Below are 23,440 nucleotides of genomic sequence, written 5' to 3'. Positions count from 1 at the left end.
AGCCTTGCTTGTCTTCTAAGCATTACGCAGCTGAAACAGTAAGATGTTTGCCTGGGTTGTTTTCCAGGAACCTGGAATCAGCTGTGTTGAGCTCAAGTTTAAGCCAACTAACACTGGTTTTGTGTCTTAGTTGCTCAGTCATGTATGATTCTTTGAGACCCCATGGACTGTAATTCGCCAAACTCCTCTGACCATGGAATTCTTCAGGCAAGAATGCTGGAGTGGGTAGCCATACTCTTCTCCAGGGGATCTTCCTGACCCAGGGATCGAACCCAGGTCTCCTGCATTGAAGGTAGATTCTTTACCATCTGAGCCATCAGGGAAGCCCCACCTAAAACTGGAGCTGCACAGGTGTCCAGTGAATGGCCTTTTGATGGCAGAGGGTCAGAAACTCCACCCTCAGATCATGCTAAGCACTTCCATTTTGGAACATGCATCCCACAAAGAAGCAAGCAACTCAGGTACACCTGCACAGAAAGCGAATGACCTCATCCTACCTGCACTCATCTTTCTCCACACCTAAGGCCAACCACCGCCCTGCTTCTTTAAGAAATATCCCATGCCCCTCGCCTTCCAGGAGGCTGATCTGGGACTTGTTCTCCTGTCTCCTCCCTTGGTAGCCTAAGCCATGCACATGCTTTATCTCATTAAGACCCCTCAACCACCTTGGAAGGCAGGAAAGATCATCATCCTTACTACTCACATATTACAGATGAAAAAAGACAAAGCACATAGAGGAATCTGCCCCAAATCATTATTACTGTTAAGTGGAAGAACATTCCGGACACTAAGACTCTAGGGTGGGGTCCCCCACCTCCGGGATCTGATGCCTGGTGATCCAAGGTGGAGCTGATGTAATGATAATTGAAACAAAGTGCACAGTAACTACAATGCACTTGAACACCCGAGACCGTCCCTCCCCCACCCCAGCCCGTGGAAAACCTCTCTTCCACAAAACCGGTGTGCCAGAAAGGTTGGGGACCGCTGCTCTAGAATCTGTCCCTTTTAAGCACTTCACCAAACTGCCTGCATTAAATATAAGCAAGGCGAAAAGATGCAATGTAATACAGAAGACAAGGGAGGAAGAAAATGAGAGAGAAAGACCCAATTTGGAAGAAAATATATAAGGGCATGAAACAAACAGCTGACTTTGCAATTGAAAGCGCTGTAAAGAAAATTGATAAAGAGGGGTCAACCACAAAGCCTTGCTTGGAAAAGTTACCAAACTGCTAAGTGGCACAAAAAGGTTCTTCGTAGAGTCAAAAAAGGGAGCCACCTACAAAGAATAAATATTTGGCTGCCCCTAGACTTTTCCATCGGAGAAGGCAATGGCACCCCACTCCAGTACTCTTGCCTGGAATATCCCATGGACGGAGGAGCCTGGTGGGCTGCAGTCCATAGGGTCACTGAGAGTCAGACACAACCGAGCAACTTCACTTTCACTTTTCACTTTCATGCACTGGAGAAGGAAATGGCAACCCACTCCAGTGTCCTTGCTTGGAGAATCCCAGGGACGGTGGAGCCTGGTGGGCTGCCGTCTTTGGGGTCGCACAGAGTCGGACACAACTGAAGCGACTTAGCAGCAGCAGCAGCAGCAGCCGCAGCAGCAGCAGCCTTTTCCACCAGAAGATAATGTAGCAACAAAGTTTGGAGAGAAAGAATGACCAGAGAATAATCTAAGTCACGTTGTTGTTAGGTGCAGTCTATCCTCCACTATCTTTGGGGTCCACATCCATGGTGTCAATGAACTACAGATGAAAAATATTGGGGTGGGGGATTCCAGAAGGTTCCCCAAAGCAAAATTTGAATCTGCTTCATGCTGGCAACAGTTGACACACTGTTTACATTGTATGAGGTATTATAAGGAATCTAGAGATGATTTAAATATTTGGAAGGATGTGTGTAGGCTATACACAGATACTATGCCTTGTTATATAAAGCAACTTGAGCATCTTCAAATCTCTGTATCTGAGGAGGTGGTTTCTGGAACCAATGTTTGCAGACACTGAGGGATGACTGTAGAGTGGTATTCTCAAACAAGAAAGAACTCAAGGAGCATGCCAAAAATTCCCATCAAGGGTAAAATATCCCTGTTTTTCTTGATGCCAACAAACAAGGGGAGAGGCTGTGGGTAGAGGGAATGCTGATGAACATGTATCTGTAATTAAGGCAAACTAACTGTGAGACTCATTTTATAAACCAAGTTACATAACTCAACTAGGAGAGGAAGTAAAAGACATAAATACTCTTTCCTTTATCTTTCCTAGCAGTGAGTCAACTGAGCCTGTTTAAAATTACAACATGAGTTAAAAACAAAACAAATAACAACAAAAACACACACAAAAAGACCCCACCAAACAGTAATGACAACCTGCTTTTTTTTTTTTTTTTGCTAAATCTTATAAGAATTTAATATTTCAAGCTTGGTAAATCCTTCAAGTTTCACTTGAATATCTTGCTAACTGTTCAAATAAATTTAAATTCAATACCTTGTATATACAATATGCAGTATATTTTATAAAATGACTTTGACAATTTCCTTTTATTTACAATGGGCTCCAATTAAAAAAAAACAAAAAACAAACAAAAAAACCAACCAGGATAAGAATGGCTCAAGAAGAAAGTACAAATGACTCCAATGCATAAAAACATATTCAACCTCATTCTTACTAAGAAAAACATAAATTACTAGTCAGATCTAGCAATTTTTACTTATCAAATCAGCAAAGATTAAAAAAAGACAGGTTAACAAGAAATACTGAGGGTCAAGGCAGGTAGCAGTGCCATGCACTCTGGTATGGTGATAATGTTACAGTTTCCAAGAAAGGCCACTTGGCAAATTTTACCAGAACCAAAGGGCTACTTTTAGGAACTTATTCTCTAGACATGTTTGTCCAAGTGTTTCATTCAAAGTTATCCATCGAAACTTTGTTCAGAGTTGCAAACAGCTGGAAACGATCAAGGTATCCACCAATCCAGTACAACACTGTATAACTGTGAAAGATAAACATGAACTCCTAGAATAATCTGCACGGTACAAAAAGGCAAGGCCACCCTGAGCTTCAGGGAAGCAAGGATTAGAAGTTTCAATCATATGAGTTCATTACCTGGTCATAACAAATAAGTCACTGTTTTGTTTCGTTTTTTTTTTTTTTTTTAAGAAACAATTGCTAAGGGGCAATCAATAGTTGGTTCTCTTACATAGGCCATATAACATATTTTAAGATTATATTAAGAATTTAACCCTGCCTTGAATGGAGGGGATTCCCTGGTGGCTCAGCAGTGAAGAATCTGCTTACAATACAGGAGACATGGGTTCGATCCCTGGGTCGGGAAGATCCCCTGGAGGAGGGCATGGCAACCCACTCCGGTATTCTTGCCTGGAGAATTCCATGGACAAAGGAGCCTGGTGGGCTATAGTACATAGGGTTGCAAACAGTCAGGCGTATCTGAAGTGACTGAGCACTCATGCACACATGCCTTGAATGGAGTGTAACTATAGCAGGTATCAGCAAACTTATATATTGAAGCATATATACACACACACACACAAGCAAGCTTAGAAAGGACCAGACACTAAGTATTTCAGACTTGCAAGCAGGTCATGGTCATGTGGTCTCTGTTGCACTGTTCCACTGCCTTTTTTTTTTTTTTTTGCAAAAACAGCCACAGACAATACATAAATGAATGGATGTGCCTGTGTTCCAACAAAACTTTATTTATAAAACCAGGCAGTGATGGATTGGGCCACAGAGGTGGCCAATAGTTTGTTAACCACTGACCTACAGAAACCAAAGCCTTAATTATCATCTTCTACATCTAAAATAAGTTAGCATTTTTTTTCTTCTAATGTAGAAAAGAATTAAACGACAGATATCTCCCCCCAAAAGTGATGTTTTTCAACATCATACTGGTATTTCAAGCAAGTCTTTGTTGAATATGCTCCAGTCACACTGGCTGGAACTTTTCATTCCTCGAACTTATCTCTACTGTAGGAGCTCTGCACTTGCTGATTCCTTGGCCTGGAAGAATGACTCTCAGACCTTTGCTTGCTGTCTGTCAGTTTTCAAGCTATGGATTTTCCCTGGCCAGTGTGACTAAGTAACCCTTCCCCCACATCAGGCTTTAATATTAGAAAGTTATCAGCACTTTGGGAAAACCAGAAAGTACAGCAGGGAGGCAAGGAGGCCCTCACTGTGCAGGTGACATTTGAACAAAGACTTGAAGGAGGTGAGGCAGTTGGCCACGTGGATCCTGGGAGATAAAACCTCTATGTGATCTGTATGAACGGCCGTGTAACATCCCTGCGGCGAAAACAGGCCTGGCATGTACAAGATTGAACAAGGAGGCGGGGATGGTTAGAGCAGAGATACGAAGGGAGAGAAGATGTCACAGAGGGAGGGAGACCGCTTGTGTCGGCTTTGTAGGACATACAGCGTAAGGATTTCGGATTTACTCTGAGGGAAACTTGAGTGGAGGGGGCAGTGAGGAGAGGGAGAACTGGGCTGCAGAGATGCAGATTTTGAGCGGAGAGATGCCTTTTCAGACACGTTACACGTGAGATGTTTTCTAGACATCCGAATGGACATTCTGAGCAACCTGCTTCTGGAGTTCAGGATAGAGGTCTAGCTTGGAGACACACGTCTGTTGCCACAGAGACCATCCTGAAAGCCAGGAGACAGACAAGATCACCAGGAGGGCACAGACTGAGAAGAAAAGAGGACCGGGAGTTGGGCACTGGGGCAGATTAGGGTGAAGGGGCGGGAGGAGACAAGGAACCTCTAGGGAGCCTGAGCAGAGCCTTCCAAAGAGCTTTTGGTGAGACAGGAAGGAAGCCTAGAGACGGGGGTTTCAGATGCCAAGTGAGGGAAGTGTTTCGAGGAGGCAGCATCCACCCCATCAAAGCTGCTGAGGGGTCAAGGACGGTGAGGACTGAGGACAGGCAACTGGCTGGGCCAGGATGAAGGTCACGGGCACCCCCAAGGAGCAGTTCACACAGGTGAGCTTAATAAGGAGAGGAGGGGTGAGCTCAAAAGTTTTGTTTTCTTTGTGGATTCTCAACGACAGGAGACAGTGGTGCGTTTTTGTGCAGATGGGCATCATCTAATAGAAAGTGAAGCACTGATAACACGGAGATGGAGGAAAAACTAGTGGGACAGAGTTCTGGGAAGGGCCAGTGTGTAAGAGGCGGGCTGGGATTCGGACAGGAGCATCAGCTATGGGAACAGATTCGGACAGGTGGGTTACAGAGTGTGAGACTCTAAGGACGTTTTCCTTGGACCGCTTCAATTTTCTCGGGGAAGCGGGAAGCAAGCAGTGAAGATAGGAAGGAGATGTTGGGCTCTGTGGCAAGGAGAGCCGTGAAAGACTCAGGCAAACGGAAAAGCAGATCAACAAGACACTCTGATTACTCCTCAGCACCAAGGGCCCTGGCCAGATCTCAGTCTTAAGGATTAGAAGACACTTCCAGAGGACTAGTAATTGTCTTGAAGGCAAGGTTCAATTACTCATTATCTGTTTTTGTCAACTTCTCCCATAAGCACAGGACTTTCCTGGTGGCTCAGAGGGTAAACAATCCACCTACAGTGTAGGAGACCTGGGGTTCGATCCCTGGCTTGGGAAGATCCCCTGGAGGAGGGCATGGCAACCCACTCCAGTATTCTTGCCTGGAGATCCCCATGGACAGAGAAGCCTGGTGGGCTACAGTCCATGGGGTCGAAAAGAGTCGGACACGACTAACCGACTAAGCACACACCCATAAGCACAAATTTAGACACTTTGCATGGAGTAAAACAAATGTTAACATTTATATCTCAGGAAAAGGACTTCCCAAGAGATAACAGCCACAGCAGTAACACTGCTATTCTAGATCCGAAACAGGAGGAAATGGTCAATGGAGAGCTATTAAATGTTACCCCAAACCTACTGCTGGAATTGGGAGTCTTTTCCAATAGCCTCCAGTTTTGTTACCTAAATCCTCGCTCACAGAGAGTGATGAGAAAGGGCCGGGAGACAGGTGCTGCCCAGAGGGCAGCAAAAGCAGCGCCTTTCTGTCCTGACACAGAACCGGTGGAGAAGCTTGCTGAGGACAGACTTCGCGACATCAGATGACAAACCTTCCAAGCAGAACAAGGCAGTGGCCGAGGCTCCAGGAAAGAGGAGATGACGCCAAGAGAGAAAGTCAAGGAAGGCAGGGAAATCCTTTAGGGGAGACTAGCAGCAGCAGCAGCAGCAGCACGCTTTGGCTAAAGCTGTCGCGCAACCCATCTCCACAGAGAAGACACCGGTGCAATGTTTAAATAATCAACAGGGAGCAGCTCGTTCGCCACGCCCACTGTCAGTAATGAAGCTTTCAACTGCTAATGAGGCTGATGCACAGAAGGCATCAGAAGTTCATCTGCAATAAAACTTATTTATAAAAATAAGATTATTTATTAAATTCTTATTGAGTCAATTTAATTTTACTTAAGTTTTATTCAGCAAAATTAAATAAAGACGATTTTATTCATAGTAAATAAATTATCAAATTATTATTAAATAATATACTTATCACTAAACAAATTTGTTGTTGCTGCGGCTCCGTCGCTATGTCATGTCCGACTCTGTGACCCCATGGACTGCAGCACGCCAGGCTCCTCTGTCCTCCACTGCCTCCCACAGTTTGCTCAGATTCATGTCCATTGAGCCGGTGATGCTATCTAACCATCTCATCTTCTGCCGCCCCTGTCTCCTGTTGCCTGCAGTCTTTCCCAGCTATACTATTAAGCAAATAAATAGTAAATTTATAAAAAAATCTTTATAAAAAATGATTTCATTGAGCAATATATATTGTATTTTATCTACTCAATGGAAACAAAACTTATCATCCATGAAGTGCACCTTACGTACCACTTAGGCACTTATTAAATGACAACAAGAGCTCTCTAAGATGATTCTTTCAAAGATACACGACATTCACCTTGTCCAGATGGTCTCTGGATTAAAATGAAATGTCTCTAAATTGAAAGTCATCTAGATATTCACAATCTGCACAAACCAACCAAACAAGAAATCATTAAAGATCTTGCCACTTCAAGCTTAGTTCTGCCAGCAACTTTTAAATATTTTATGTAAGAACACAAACTTCTTGGATAATTTTGTCCTTGGAGTTGTAAGAAGGGCTGCCTGAGGACCGCTCAGCTGCTGCTGGAGGGAACATGAATCAGACGAGCTCTCTGGAAAACTGACTCCATCTGCTAAATCTAAACACACACAAAGCCTAAGACCCAGGAATCCCACTCCTGGGCATGTACTTTATACCCCAAGTTGGAAACAAGCAATAGCCTAGCGGCAGTAGACTGGACAAGCTTTGACACACTCATCAACCAAAATAAAAAGCACCACAACATGTAACGAATGAATCTCACAGACGTAATGAGGAACAAAGGAAACCAAATAAAACAGTGCATGATGAATAATAACATTCACCAAAGCTTCAAAAACATGCCAGACCAATCCATGTGGTCGGAGATCAGCAGAGTGGTCAACCACGGGGGCAGGGGAGGGGGGTGAACCAGAAGGGGCTGGGGGAGTGGGGGCTGAGGCTGGTAATTTTCTGTTTCTTGACTTGGGTGCCGATCACATAATTGTATTCACTCTGAAAATTTCTGGAGTCATACACTTATGATATGTGTACTTCTCTGTTGTTATGTTTCAAATAAAGTTTTCTGGGAAAAAAAGAAAGGTGCTCCAAAATTCAGCTGCTAACCTTTTAAGCAACAGAGCATAAAAGCAATAACTTGGTTTTTCTGTTTACTGTGCTCTGAAAAATAATTTTCTATATGAAAAAAAATTGCTTTTACTGCAATATAAGCTTTCCTGAAAGGGGAAAATCAATATTTAAAGGCTTACACATTTATGGTATAAAATGAGGGTATAAATGACCCTTACATTCATTCTGCAGTTAACAAACAACCTTTCTCAATATCAACTTACCTGAGTTGTTTTGCATAGCTGAGTTCAATCTCTGTCCTCTCCTTTACAAATTTGATGTATTTCTCAAGAATATCAATTCCCCACTGTGTGTGTTTTTCTAAGTTGTCAAATTGATCCTGTTAATAAAAAAAAACAAAGGCAGAGCTTGTAATCTTTGTCTGTGATTAACATAACTTCAGTTCTCTCAACAATATATCAGTACGTAGAAAGCAGTTCTAACATTTTCCATGATTGTACTTGGGTGCTTTTTCGTTGAGCAATTTTAAATCAACATTACCAAATTTGGTTTGAAAACTGCCTGAGATATTGAACTCTGACCCATCCATTCACGTTCCTTATTCCTGTTTAGAAACGTGGTGTTTGGATATATTTAATGTATTGGCACAAAGCAGAGTGTCTTCTGCAGATACCAAAAATTGAGAGATGAAACACACTCCCTAGTTAACTCAGCCACACTCATAGCACCTGAAGGGTCATTTGCAAGTTAACTTTCAACATAAGCTCATTGAAATTTGGGGCAAAGAAATGGGAGAGAGAAGAGTTACAAAATACTACTTTCTTCAAACAAATAAAATGACTCACAATGGACTCTATTCAATATTCACCCATGCGTCAAGCCTACCGTGTGGGGCAGGAATGGCGACTGGGGCTGGGGAGCCAAGAATAAAAATATAGCCCCAACGTGCCGAGTGCTTGAGAATGGCAGTCTGGAAGAGTGAGAGCGGTAGGTATTCCAGCCACAGCTAATGCAAAGGCAGGGAGAGGACCAGGAATCAGGTGGACTGGTCTTGCTAGAGCCCAAGGTGGGGGTAGGATGCAAGGGAATGAGTGGCAGTGGCTGATGGAACCTGAGCGTCCCGGCTGAATCACCCAAGGCCTTGAATGCCGAGTTAAGGTGCTCAGACTCTCTGGTGGGCACCAGTGAGCCACTAAAGGGCTTGCAAATGGAGGGGCACTGCCAGAGATACATTTAGCATCACCAGGAGCTGGAAGTCAGGGGACGGTTCAGTAATCCAAAGGCAAAAAACCAGGAGCAGAGGGAAGGCGTCTACAGATCATGAACAAGCAATCAGCGAGCATGCAAATAGTTACATTTAGAATGCGTGAATGAGGACCTAGTGTATAGCCCAGGGAATTATATTCAGTATCCTGGGATAAATCATAATGAAAAGAATGTTTAAAAACGCATTGAAAAGATTATAAGAAAAGAATATAGATATGTGTATAAGTCAGACACTTTGCTATACCACAGAGATTGGCACAACACTGTGTATCAACTATACTTCCATCAGAAAGGCTTCCCTGGTGGTTCACATGGTAAGAATCTGCCTGCAATGCAGAAGACCTGGGTTCAATCCCTGGGTCAGGAATGTCCCCTGGAGAAGGGAATGGCCACCCACTCCAGTACTCTTGCCTGGAGAATTCCATGGACGGAGGAGCCTGGTGGGCTACAGTCTATGGGCTCGCACCACTGAGTTCAAACGCAGCTAGCCTTCATGACAGATTAGACGGAGAGTTGGAAGGGATGTGCAGGGCAGAATCCTAGGGTGGCTGCTTGGTTCTGCTTCATGGAACCCTAACTCAACAAATCACTTCACCCCACACTGCTGCCCCCTCTGGCTGTCTTCTCCATGAAGCAGAACTCGGTCCCACAAAACAGTTGGAGAAACCTCAACGTAAGAAATTCAGGTTTTCTTGGACGTCCCTGGTGGGGTACCGTGAATAAGAATCCACCTGCCAATACAGGGAACATGGGTTCGAGCCCTGGTCTGGGAAGATGCCACATGCCAGCAGGACAACTAAGCCCGTGCTCCACAGCCACTGAGCCCAGGTCCTAGAGCCCGTGAGCTGCAGCCACTGATGCCCGTGAGCCTAGACCTGTGCTCTGCAACAAGAGGAGTCACTGCAAGGACAAGCTCGTGCACAAAAGCAGAGTAGCCCCCACTCTCCCCAGCTAGATACAGCCCATGCAGAGCAGCGAAGACCCGGCACAACCAAAAATAAATAGATAATTAATTTAAAGGAAAAAAAAAAGGAAATTCAGGTTTTCTTTTACTAGAATGTTTTCTAATTGAAAATTAACACTGTAAAATGTTTATCTCGATATCTAATAACGTTTACTGTTACCATAAAAAAAAAATCGAGTGAAAGAAAGTGAAAGTGAAAGTCACTCAGTTGTGTCCGACTCTTTGCGACCCCATGGACTGTACCATCCATGGACTTCTCCAGGCCAGAATACTGGAGTGGGTAGCCTTTCTCTTCTCCAGGGGATCTTCCCAACCCAGGGATTGAACCCAGGTCTCCCTCCCTGCAGGGGGATTCTTTATCAGCTGAGCCACCAAAAATCAAGGACCAATATTAAAGACTTTCATTGATTCCTGGTCCCCGATAATAGATTTCACAAACTGAGACTTCACTGCTCAAGGTTATTTATGTTACCTCTAAGGACAAGGATGGTCAGGCAAATTTGAAGTGTAAACAAGACTGTAGATCTCTTTAAACTACTTGAGAGAACAAATATACAAACAGTTCGAGTAATGATTGCAATCATTCCTAGTTATTCAGAACAAGGCTTCTTTTTATTTTTAATTGGCTGTTTTATTTTAGTCTTTATTTTGGCTGCTCTGGGTCTTTGTCGAGGTGCATCAAGGCTTCTCTAGTTGCAGGGCTCGTGGACTTAGTTACCCCACAGCATGTGGGATTTTAATTCCCCAACTAGGGGTCAAATCTGTGTCCCTTGCATTGGAAGCTGGATTCTTAACCACTGGACCACCAGGGAATTCCCAGAGCAAGGCTACTTTAAAGCTTTCTGCTAATCAGTAAACCGTTGTTAATACAGTTTTACAATGACCTTATTTATTTAACTCTTTCTCATACCCCTCCCCCCATTTGAGACCCCCTCCTTCTGTATAATTTCTACCACCAGAGCCTTACTTTTTTTTTCTCGCCCATGCTACAGGGCATGTGGGATCTTAGTTCCCTGACCAAGGATCAAACCCACGCCCCCTGCGTTGGAAGCATGGAGTCGACCACTGGACCATCAGGGAAGTCCCCAGCCTTACTATTTTTAAAGGTATAGATGTTTCCTCAAAAACTTACTAAGATCATCTGCTCTTAGATTTCACCCTTGTCCTGCTAACAACCAAACTTCCTACTTTTCCTTACTATATTATTTTGCAATTCTTTTTAGCACTAATATGTACAATATAAAGCAATAGCTTTTGAGATCAAAAAACTTAAAAAAAATATTTACACTTGAATTGAGCCTACCTTAAAAATTACTGGCCTCAAACCAACAATATGTTTTCAATAAAGTTATCTCTATTCAAGACCATTCTGCAAGCTATAATAAAGCACTTACTAAAATAAGTGTCCAAATGGGATAGAAGATCTTAATAACAAACAAAAAAAACAACCTGACTCAATAACAAACTAGTACTTGCTCATGAATATGGCATAGTTCTTTTTTCTGCTATATTACAACACCTCAGTGACGCAGGACTCGACTGTTGCTGCCACACGGATGGCCGCAACATGGACTTTTTGACAGCAGCTACAAGAAAATTCAAAACAGATGAAAAACCAACCAACCCGCTTACATTCTTGATGGAAATGTGGAAAACTTAATGGGAAAAAAAAAAAAAAAAAAAAAAACCCTCCAGATCTTAAACAGACTCTTTTGTGAACAAATATTGTAGGTGGTTATTTTTGAACATAGCCTTTACTACTTTGCAGATGGTACCATGATCAAAAATGAGTCCTTTCCATTTTCTGTGAATTATACTTGATTTAAAGAGTGGGAGGGAGAGAAAGAGAGAGAGAAAATGTATCCTTTTCCCGTTTGATGTCACATCGCAGCAGTTTTGAAGACTCCTTTCCCCTCTTAAAATTCATTAAAGACCCCAAAGAGCCTTTGCTCATCTTATTACATACGCATGTATGTGTGCTTATTTGTATACACACACACAGAGGCTGTGCTGGGTCTTAGCAGCAGCACACAGGACCTTTTTGCTGCGGCACGTGAAATCTAGCTCCCCGACCGGGGATCAAACCCAGACTCCTTGCATCAAGAGTGAGGAGTCTTACCCACTGGACCACCAGGCAAGTTCCTGTTTATCTGCTTTATAGCTATCAATATTTACTCTACCAGAAATTAAAAGTTGAAAGTCTTAAAAAAATATCAATTCATTTTTAAAAGATAACAATAAATTTGTTGTATATCAATTTACCTAATGTATATATTATTTTTAGGAACTTTACTTCAAAAAAACACCCCCTCCCTCCCAAAAAAATTAGAAGTATGGCACTGTTTTACATGTCTACAAATCTCTTTAATGTCTGGTTTAATCGAAGACAGCTGGATTCTCATCTTCTTTCACATTCAGTCTGTCGTGGGTCCTTATTTTGGTAGAAGTATATAAAAAAATACAACTTAACCCAGATATGCAATGGTTAGAAACTAGAGGTGTATTTCAATGCCCTGTCTAGATAATTGTGGATACCATACCCAAACTCAACAAATAGTAGTTTCTTAAAGGCTGGCTGCAATGTGAAATTTGAAACCATGCAATGAATTTTTCATACCAGTTACAATAAAATGCGCTGGTCTGTCCTGCACTCTGAATGGATCTCTTACCTGGGAGTGACTGCATTATGCTCTGGTCATTTGGAAAATATTATCTCACTTATTATGCAGATCTTCCAAGTGTTGACGCATTTCCATATAAACTATTTTAGAAACACATGTCTATATCATTACTGATCTTATCCGATGAGTCTTTAAATATGTGGTCATAGTCAAGGTCACAGCGGCAAGGATACATTTTCCAAAACTTTAATTTCCACTTAAAAGCTGGGATTTTATCACTGGCTACAAATACTATCAGTTGTTTCCTTGAGGTGACAGGCTTGATTCATTCATTTTGGAGAAAATGTCTGCCAAATGCCCGAGAGTTCATCTGTTGATTGTTCTTTGAAGTAAAAACGATATCCTGTGATAAAAGTGGGCTTCCCTGGTGGATCAGTGGTAAAGCATCCACCTGTCAATGCAAGAGACTCAGATTCATTCCCTGGGTTGGGAAGATCCCCTGGAAAAGGAAATAGCAACCCGCTCTGGTATTCCGACTCTTTGCAACCCCATGGACTGTAGCCCACCAGGCTCCTCTATCCATGGGATTTCCCAGGCAAGCATTCACTGGAGTGGGTTGCCATGCCCTCCTTCATTTGGTCTTCCATGGTTTTCCTCCTTGCAGGGAAGATTTTTTACTGTCTGAGCCACCAGGGAAGTCCAAGAATACTGGAGTGGGTAGCCTATTTCTTCTCCAGGGAAATTTCCCGACCAAGGAATCAAACCAGGGTCTCCTGCATTGCAGGCAGATTCTTTTTCAGCTGAGCTACCCGGGAAGGCCCCTGATAAAAGCAGCTAGTCCAGCTCAAAATACAATCACTTAAGTATTCTGGTTTAATATTCTGGTTTAAGTATTCTGGTTCCTATCTTGCCACACTATTAAAAAGATGAATGATGTATTTTTAAACATTGAGATTCGTTCATCTTTACTGTTTCATCAAAGACATTTAAAAATAAAACTGATTTTTTTTTTAAACAGGTAATGATGAGAATACAATAACCACTACCACAATTTGGAGCCAGCACCCTGATTCCTGCTAAGCCGCCCGTCTTCTTACCCACCACTGTTTTGTACCATTAGTGCAAACGCCCACACGGTGAGAAAGACAATGTCTTAGTGTCATTATGAATATAGTTTTGACCTCGTGGACGCCACGAGAGGGTTTCTGGGACCTCCAGAGGTTCAGACTCGCACTGTCACATGACACATACTCTAAAACTTCTACTTGAAAGTTTCATATTGCCAAAGACGAAGAAAGTCAGATAATGTAGGACCTAATGGAAAATGTTTAATTTATAAGTGTATACTATATACACACTCAACAGGTAACTCCAAATTTGCCAAGAGAACTGCAAATGGATGTGTCCAAGTAACTGATTACAACCTTTTCAGAATCTCTTTCCCCCTCCCCCTTACCAAGCCTTCTCTTGAATTCTCATTGCTCCTTGAATTCTAATGAACCAAAGGCTCCTGGCAGGAGCTTTCAGCTACAAGGGGCTGAGTAAGCCAAAAAGACAAATGAGGAAAGTGCAACTGTATTAATCAGCATTTTACAATTATTTTTTCATGTCCTAGACTGTGATCAAGCTCCTTTATACACTGAAGATTGAACAATGAAAGAAGCATGAACTCTGGCATTTGTTTAGGTCATGAAGTTATCTTCATCAGAGGTTCTAAAAAATCATGAAGTTTACTTAACTTTTTGTATTTTGGGTGGTTTTTTTTTTTTGGCTCCACCGTGTGGTATGCGTGACTTTAGTTCCCTGACCAGGGATTAGCACTGGGAGCATGGAGTCTTAACCACTGGACCCCCAGAGAAGTCCCCAAATCATAAAGTTTAATACAAACAAAATTTGCCTTCCCATAGACCCACAATATAAACCCATCAGTCAGGGTGAAGACTGGTTTCTCTAGGTCAGATATAATGACTATTCTTGCTTACTCAAGAAGACTTCTGAAATCGGATTTTTTTTTTTTTTTTCCAAATGATGCCAAAGAACTAACACAAGAAGTATGAGCACAAAAGCTATTTAAGATGAAGAGACCCAAATCGGCCACAGTGAAGCTGTCTCCAAAGTACAGGTCAATTCTTAACATGATACTTCCTCTAATCAAAGAGGATATTAAACAGACACATCCGAAATCCCCGGAAAAAGCCAACCTAATAAGAAACTGAGTTGCCAAAGTCGCCTCTGTATAAATGGCTTAGACTGGAGAAACGGTATCCAAAGGCACTCCTCCTCCACACGGAAATGCAGAAATCCGTCCCCCTGCGGGAAGTTACTTACTCGGGAAAGGGAATTATCCCCTCCTGTCACTGGGGTACTTCCATGTGGTATCAAACCACTGTTTTAGGATGCTCTAATTCTGTAAGAAACCCGCTTTCCTGAGGACTTGGGCACCTTGCGAAGCACCAGATTCTAAATGGCTCTGTTTCTTTTTCTCTTTCGGCCGTGCCACGTGGCACGTGCGATCTTAGTTCCCCAACCAGGGATCAAACTTGTGCCTCCTGTAGTGGAAACTAGATGTCCTAACCACTGGTCGGTCAGGGGAGTGCCCCACATGGCTCTATTTCTACAGAATCCCTTGGATGATATTACTGGTGCTGGCGTCCTCTTCTCTTTGAGGGAAGTGTTAGAAGAGATTTGAAAAGATAGACACAGGTATATGTGTAACTGAATAATTTTGCTGTATACCTGAAATGAACACAACATTGTTAATCTGCTATTGTATGAGTGCCTAGTTGCTCAGTCATGTCCAACTCTTTGAGACCCCGTGGGCTGAAGCCCACCAGGCCCGTCTGTCCATGGGATTCTCCAGGCAAGAATACTGGAGTGGGTAGCCATTCCCTTCTCCAGGGGATCTTCCTGACCCAGGGATCGAACCCAGGTCTCCTACATTGCAGGCAGATTCTTTACCGTCTGAGTCACCAGGGAAGCCCTGTTAATCTCCTATACTCCAATGTAAAATAAAAAAAATTTTAAAAGAGTGTCAGAGCAACCTAGATGTCCACCAACAGATGAATGGATAATGAAGTTGTGGTACATATATACAATGGAATATTATTCAGCCATAAAAAAGAACACATTTGAGTCAGTTCCAGTGAGGTAGATGAACCTAGAGCCTATTATATAGAGTGAAGTATAAGTCAGAAAGAGAAAAGCAAATATCATATATTAATGAATATATATGGAATCTAGAAAAATGGTACTGATGAATCTATTTGCAAGACAGGAATAGAGATACAGACACACAGAGCCAAGACAGGGCACAGCACACAGCAGGGGAAGGAGAGGGCGGGAGGAATTGAGAGAGCAGCAATCAAACATACAGATTACCACGTGTAAAGCAGCTAACGGGAAGTTGCTGTGTAACAGGGAATACAACCTGGAACCCAGTGAGAACCTAGAGTGGTAGAATGGAGTGGGAGGCAGGTTCAAGGGGGAGGGGACAGATGTATACATACAGCTGATTCATGTTGTTCTATGGCAGAAGCCAACACAATATTGTAAAGCAATTACCCTCCCATTAAAAATAAATGTTTTAAAAAAGTTACTACACACACACACACAGTGTCAGAAGATACAGACTTACCCAGACTGAATGTAAGAAAACCTCACTTAAAAAGTTTTTAAAAATCCACTTGAGTCTGAATATTCAAGTGGTTGCATCTACAGAAAGAACAACAATAAAAAATTATAGAACTTTATAAACAAAAATGTGTCATCCAAAATACCATCTGCGATTCTATTTCTTGGATGTTTAACAAAGATTTCAATTCATTTCCTTGGACAAAGGAAGACTTGTCCTCCCACATTAAATCAAAGGCAGAAATACCCCCAAAATATAGTTTCAACATAAAAGCTGTCAAACCTTGAAAGTGATGAAAAACCATTACCCAAAGTGACTTCAGTGTTTGTCCACAGTAGATAAAATGTAAGAGACAGCATTAGAGGGTTTCTTTCAAGGAGCCAGATAGCCTTGTGTTTTGACAATACAGATTTTTGCAGATTCTGTCAAACCATGTATACATCTGCTGATTCTGAAATGGGTCCAGTGAATTGGGGTGGTGCGGCTCCTTGGGTTGAAAATGCCTACTCAGGCAAGAACCTATAACATGACTGACAAAATAGGGGCTCTGATGTGACAGGGTCATGGCTGGACAGTCAAGTTGGTACAACAGATTTTAATTAGGAAGGGAATGCATGCAAAATGAAAGGTTTTCCTGAACTTGCTGCTGCTAAGTCACTTCAGTCGTGTCCGACTACCCCATAGACGGCAGCCCACCAGGCTTCCCCGTCCCTGGGATTCTCCAGGCAAGAACACTGGAGTGGGTTGCCATTTCCTTCTCCAGTGCATGAAAGTGAAAAGTGACAGTGAAGTCGCTCAGTTGTGTCCGACTCTTCGCAACCCCATGGACTGCAGCCTACCAGGTTCCTCCACCCATGGGATTTTCCAGGCAAGAGTACTGGAGTGGGGTGCCATTGCCTTCTCCGTTCCTGAACTTGAGATCTCTTTAAAGAGCAGGTCTAGGGATTCCCTCATTGTCCAGTAGCTAAGACTCCATGCTTCCAATGCAGGGGACCTGGGTTCGATCTCTGGTCAGGGAACTGGATCCCATGTGCTGCAACTGAGAGTTTGCATGCTATAAGGGTGTATAATGCAAGCCGCCACTAAAAATTCTGGGTGATGCAACTGAAAGAACCCACATGCCACAATGAAGATCGAAGATTCCATGTGCCACAACTAAGACCCACTGCAGCCAAATAAATAAAATGTTTAAAAACAAATAAGGAAGTCTACAGCATGTCAGAAAAAACAGGTACAAAGTTAGGTATATTTACAATAATGAGTCACTGTTGTGAACCCTGTTATGAAAATGAAAATACTAAAGAATTACTCCATGTTCTTTCCAGCCATTGCTCTGGAAACATGAAAGGTAAGGACATAAACACGCGATGAAAACACATGTTCGAGTCAAAAACAAAAACTGTAGCTGAAGTTTAAGAGGCAACAGCGTATGGATGAAGTTATTGACATAAAGAATGTGGAGAGGCGCACAGAACATGAAAAGTTGCGTCTTGGAATTTTTCTAACAATAATTACATTGTGTACAAAGGGCAGTAAGGAGGCTGGTGCTGGCTGGATGTACAACAAATTAAAGGCCCCAGAAAGCAGAAGACTCAGGCCAGTGAATGAGGGGTGCCCTCAGCCAACTGTAATGTGATTTTATCCTGCATCCTGAAATGAAAAGAGAAGGTAACAAATCGTATGTGTAGAAAAAGCACCCAAGTTCTGGCTGGACTGGACCAAGCAGATGAGACTTGGAGGGGAAATTGCTCTGGAACATACTGCTTTAAGAAGCTGCAATGAGCTTCTGACCTATTTCAACATTCTTAGAAAATCTTAATCACTCTCTGCCCCCTTCTCTGTTCCTTTGGATACAGTAAAAGCAACAAACAAGCAAAAACAGACATCTGTAACTGCCCCAAACAGGCTGTGTGAGAGAGATAGCAAAGAATAAGATTTTGAAGGAAAAAACATTTCAAGGAGCATTCACTATTTTTCATTAAAAAAAAAGAAAAAACCCCACTAACTTTGTAAATGATATTTCATGGTAATATATATTTTTTTAATTAGAGGAAAATTGCTTTACAATGTTGCGTTAAGTTTCTGCCTGTAAATGATATTTTCAATGGTACTCCTCCGGATAGACATTGTCAAATATTTAAGTAGAGGAAGAAAAGAATTAAGGGTGATGGGTAGGGTGGGGTAAATTAGGAGTTTGGGATTAACAGATACACACTACTGTATAGGGCTTCCCTGGTGGCTCAGAAGGTAAAGAATCCACCTGCAACGCGGGAGACCTGGGGTTCGATCCCTGGGCTGGAAAGATCCCCTGGAGGGCATGGCAACCCACTCCAGTATTCTTGCCTGGAGAATCCCCATGGACTGTAGCCCGCCGGGCACCTCTGTCCATGGGTGTCACAAAGAGCCGCAAAGAGTCGGACACGGCTAAGCAACTAAGCAGTGCTGTATATAAAGTAGACAAACCACAAGGACCTACTGTGTGGCATTGGGAACTACACTCACTCTCTTGTAATAATCTACAACTGAAAAGAATCTGAAAAAAAAAAAAAAAATATATATATATATATAATTGAATCACTGCTCTGTACACCTGAAACTAACACATTGTAAATCAGCTATACTTCAATGAAAGGATGAAGGAAGGAAGGAAGGAAGGAGGATGAACCTATAAAAACTAGGTTCAGAAAGCTGGGTCTAGCTTGAAATTGTAGTGGGCTGCATCAATGCTAAATGAAGATGGAAATTAGTCAGAGAACAAAACCTTGCTCTTTGTAAGGAAAAAAAAAAAAAACGCTCTCATTGCTTAGTCAAGTTTGTTAAGATGAACATTTTTAAAACAAACGCTCGGGATCATCGCCATCTGGCCTCGACCTGGAATGGAATCTTCTCATTCATTTCCAGGTATCTGTGCATCAGCCTGGACATGGAAGGCTGTCTAAATATGAACTGGCTTCTTTCCCGGGCCGGCTCCATCAGCAGGTGCAAGAGTTCAGTCCCCTCCCCCTCCTCCAGCTGGCCAGCCGTCCTCTACGTCCTAGAGAACTCACTGTGCCTCTCAAACATCCCACACCATCCTCCACGGGTTTAAGACTAAAGCAAGGGCAGAAGAAAAGAGGGGGAAGGAGAGAGGAGGAAACCACATTCCGAATACCAGGAGGAACTTTGAAGGCGGTCCAAAGACTAATGAAGAGCAAAGTACATAAACTAAACTTTTAATGAGAAGGAAAAGCCAGATTTTAAAACTCTGACTTACTTCTAAACTCTATAAATTATTTCCAGGTGTGTGTGTGGGATCGGGCAGAATATTAGAGAAATACCATAGGGGAAAATTTTTGTTTAAGTCCTGGCACCTGAAATTTAGTTAACACCAATGAAAAAGATTAAACACGTAGCAATTAACTCACTTCCAAAGTTAAGTAAAGAAGGTTCAGGGACTTCCCTGGTGGTCCAGTGGTTAAGAATCCACCTTCCATCCATAAGAGAAAAAAAAAAAAGAATCCACCTTCCAGCATAGGGGTCATGGGTTCAATCCCTAGTCGGGAAACTAAGATTGCACACGCCACCAAGCAACTAAGCTTGCATGCCACAACTAGAGAATTTTTGAGAGTTTGTTTTGTGACCAGGAGAGCTCTTATTTGTACGAAACAGTTTTTAAAATACAGAATAAAAATAGCTTTATTTCTACTATTATTCACAACATCTGGTCCAAATACTATATATTTTTTAAATACTCAAGTTTAAAGAAGGCATGTTAGAAAAACTAATGAAAGATCCTGCGTGATGAAGGCCTGACACATACCAATAAATAATAAAAAAGTATTTTAAGAAATATTAATTCATCTGGTGACAAACTTTACCCAAGCCTATTTATAAAATTGATTCGTCACACATACTGTGATCATTTTTATCTTCCATGGTAGAACCAGATTGCTATTTACTGTAGTTCCTTTCTCCATTTAAAAAAATCTGGAATTCCAAACACATCTGTTCCCAAAGGTTTCGGACAATGGATGTCAGACCTAATTTGGGGAAATCAGTTGCTCAATAAGATAAGATAGTGAAAAAAAGTATAAGGATTGGAAGGCAAGAAATACGTCATTCACAGAGCATATGATTAACTATGTAGCAGAGACAAAAGGATCCAGTGATAACTTTTAAGAACTAAGAGTTTAATACAGTTGCTGGATATAAAGTCAATGTCTAGGATGCAACTGCTTTTCAATACAAGAGCAACAAGCTGAACGTGAAGTTTTAGCAACAATGTCATTCTCAATAGCATGAAACATTGCAACTGGGTAGAAATGAACTTAATAAAAAAAATCTGTGAGACTGTCAGGGAGAAAACAATAAAATCTTCTTGAGACATTAAAGAAACCCAGAAGAAATGCAGAGATACAAGGCTCCATAATGTAAATATATCAACTCATTGCCAAATTATCTATAGATCTAATGCAGTTTCAATTAAAATCCCAACAAGTTTCCGGAGAATGTAATTCAAAGACTAAAAGGAGCTGCAAAAGTCAGTCAACAGACAAAACACTCTTGAAAAGCAAGGTGGGGGTACTGGCCACACCCAACACAGACTTACTGTGAAGTTAATTAAAAGGCTGTGTGGTATTGGCCAGGGACAGAAAAACAGGCGAATGCAAAGAAGAGAAGGCCAGGAACAGGCCCAAGCCAAAAAAGACTTTGTCTAGAAAACAGGTAATCCTATAGAAAAGTCAGAGAAGCTAACGGCAGGATCCGGAGGCTAGAATGAATTGGTTTGAACTCCAGCTCTTTGGGGCTTTCCTGGGGGACTCAGATGGTAAAGAATCTGCCTGTAGTGCAGGAGACCGGGGTTCAGTCCTTGGGTTGGGAAGATCCCCTGGAGAAGGGAACGGCAACCCACTCCAGTATTCTTGCTTGGAGAATCCCATGGACAGAGGAGCCTGGAGGGCTACACAGTTCACGGGGGTCACAGAGAGTTGAACAGGACTGAGTAACTAACACTTTGACTTTAGCTCTTTGATAGACCAGCTATGTCACATGGACCAAGTTACTTAAACTCTCTGCATTTGTTTCTTGTCTAAAAACTGGGAATAATAGCAGGATCTGTAGGAATTTGTATAAGGATTTGTATAAGCTGTCTCACACTGAGAACATTGCTTGGTACACGGTCAGTCCTTAGTGAGTGTTAATACTAGCATCATGACCATCATCACACCATCATGATCAAAGGTCAATGGGGAAGAAACAAGCTGTTCAATAAAAGGTGCTGGGATAACTGTATATCTGTTGGGAAAAACAAAATCAAAACTCTCTTTTACAATATATACACAAAATAATTCCAGGTAGATTAAGGACCTAAATGGAGACAAGCAAGACGGTTAACACTTTTAGAAGACAATATACAAGAATGCTTTTCCACCTTGAGGTAGGGAAGGATTTTTAAACAAGATACAAAAATGCATGTACCATAAAGAAAAATAAATTGATAAACTTATCTGTGTAAAAACTAAAAACTTCTGTTCGTGAAAAGATACTATGAGGGAAATGAAACGACACATGATAGGCTGGGAGAAGATATTTGTAATACATGATCAACAAAGGATTAGTAACTATCTAGAATATATTAATAGAAGAAATAGACAAATCAATTTTCTTTTTTTAATTGATGTATAACCGATACATAACATTATATTAGTTTCAGGTATACAAAATAATTATTTGATATTTATATATATCCTGAAATGATTGCAACAGTAAGTCAACATCTGTCACCATACATAGTTACAAAACTTGTTTTTCCTTTGAGATGAGAATTAAATTTCTGAAAAAGAGGAAAGAAACTCAATAGGAAAGAAGGGAAATCATAATAACTTAAAGAATGAATATCAAGTCACAGAATTGACAAAACTAAACTACTGTTTACTGGTATATTCATAAGTGATGAAAAACTACAAAGAAAAACTGAAGTGTTCTTAATACAAAATTTTGAATAATGCTCCATTAGGGCAGTACGACAGGAAGGGGAGATGTGATCGGGCTCATAGGGGACTTCTGGATGGAGTAAAGTTCTATTTCTTTCCCTGGATGAAATGCTCATGGATGTGCATTTCACTGTTTCTGCACACACCATTCTATCCATACACAGCTTCATACATTGATTTATAATATATCATACTGCTCATTGCTCATGCATGCTCAGCCATGTCCGACTCTTTTCAATCCTATGGACTGTAGACCGCCAGGCTCCTCTGCCCATGGGATTTCCCAGGCAGGAATACTGGAGTGGGTTGCCATGCCCTCCTCCAGGGGGTCTTCCTGACCCAGGGATGAAATGGGTCTCGTGTGTCTCCTGGCAGGCGGATTCTACCACTGAGCCACCTGACTCAATTATACTATACTAATTATACCATAAATAATATGTAATTATTAGTTTACAGTTTGATTAATGAGGAAACCTTCAATACAAGAGGAACTTAAGATCACTGAAACCTCTGCCAACGGGAAATCAAAAATGAAGATGCATTTATGAAAGAAAAAAAAATGAAGTCAATAGAAAAATCTATTACATTAAGTATTGAACTATTACTTTTTCCTTGATTGATGGGCTTCTTAGTTTGTTCCCATAAAAAATATAAAATGTTCTTCAGAAGATGAGCATCATTTAATACTCAAGTATGGACTGATTATTGATTGTAAAAAATACTTCACACTTACAAGCAAAAAACTTTAAAAATCCAAGACTATTATTGTCTAAGAGCCAAAAATATTTTTCACATACTATCACAGGAATATAATAGATAATTCTTCTCAAATAAAATGCTGATGAAGGCCAAGACAACACATTATATTACAGGGTAAGCAACATACGCTATGTCTTCTCTATACCAAAATCACATTCATCCATTCATTCACTCATCCAGTGATATTTTATTGAGCACCAACTATGTGTCAAACACGAGGGCATAGCAGCAAAGAGAAAACATAAATTTTCTATTCTTATGGAGCTTATGTACTAGCAGATCTTGACTGTATTAAACTATAAAAAAATCTCAGAAAGATTAATCCAAAATTAGCTTACAGTCCCATGAGAAGAACTGCTAGTTCTCCAGATAACATCATTTTAAAACCCATTGATACCTATTAGCAGAAGTGACAGTCAAAATATTTAACAACCAAATATCAACAGACTAACCCATCTAATCAGAACAGAGGCCAGCTCTTCTGGGGCATCCTGACTGAAAATCAGCCTTGTCTGT

The 23,440-nt window shown here is 41.5% G+C and overlaps 1 protein-coding gene across 5 annotated transcripts in view; it reads right to left on the bottom strand.

Moving 5' to 3' along the window:
* The window catches only part of FNBP1 (formin binding protein 1), a 134,476-nt gene that overhangs the window by 78,193 nt on the left and 32,843 nt on the right, over positions 1-23,440 (bottom strand). For all 5 annotated transcript variants that reach the window (XM_068988777.1, XM_068988775.1, XM_068988781.1 and 2 more), the window contains exon 2: positions 7,975-8,090. In XM_068988777.1, coding sequence (XP_068844878.1) covers positions 7,975-8,090 — 116 coding nt within the window. The remainder of the gene's footprint in view (positions 1-7,974; positions 8,091-23,440) is intronic.

This window comes from Capricornis sumatraensis, chromosome 1 (genome assembly GCF_032405125.1).
Source record: "Capricornis sumatraensis isolate serow.1 chromosome 1, serow.2, whole genome shotgun sequence".
Lineage (NCBI taxonomy): Eukaryota > Metazoa > Chordata > Mammalia > Artiodactyla > Bovidae > Capricornis > Capricornis sumatraensis.
Note: the sequence above shows the minus strand (reverse complement) of the source record. Positions and strands in the feature narration are given on the sequence as shown.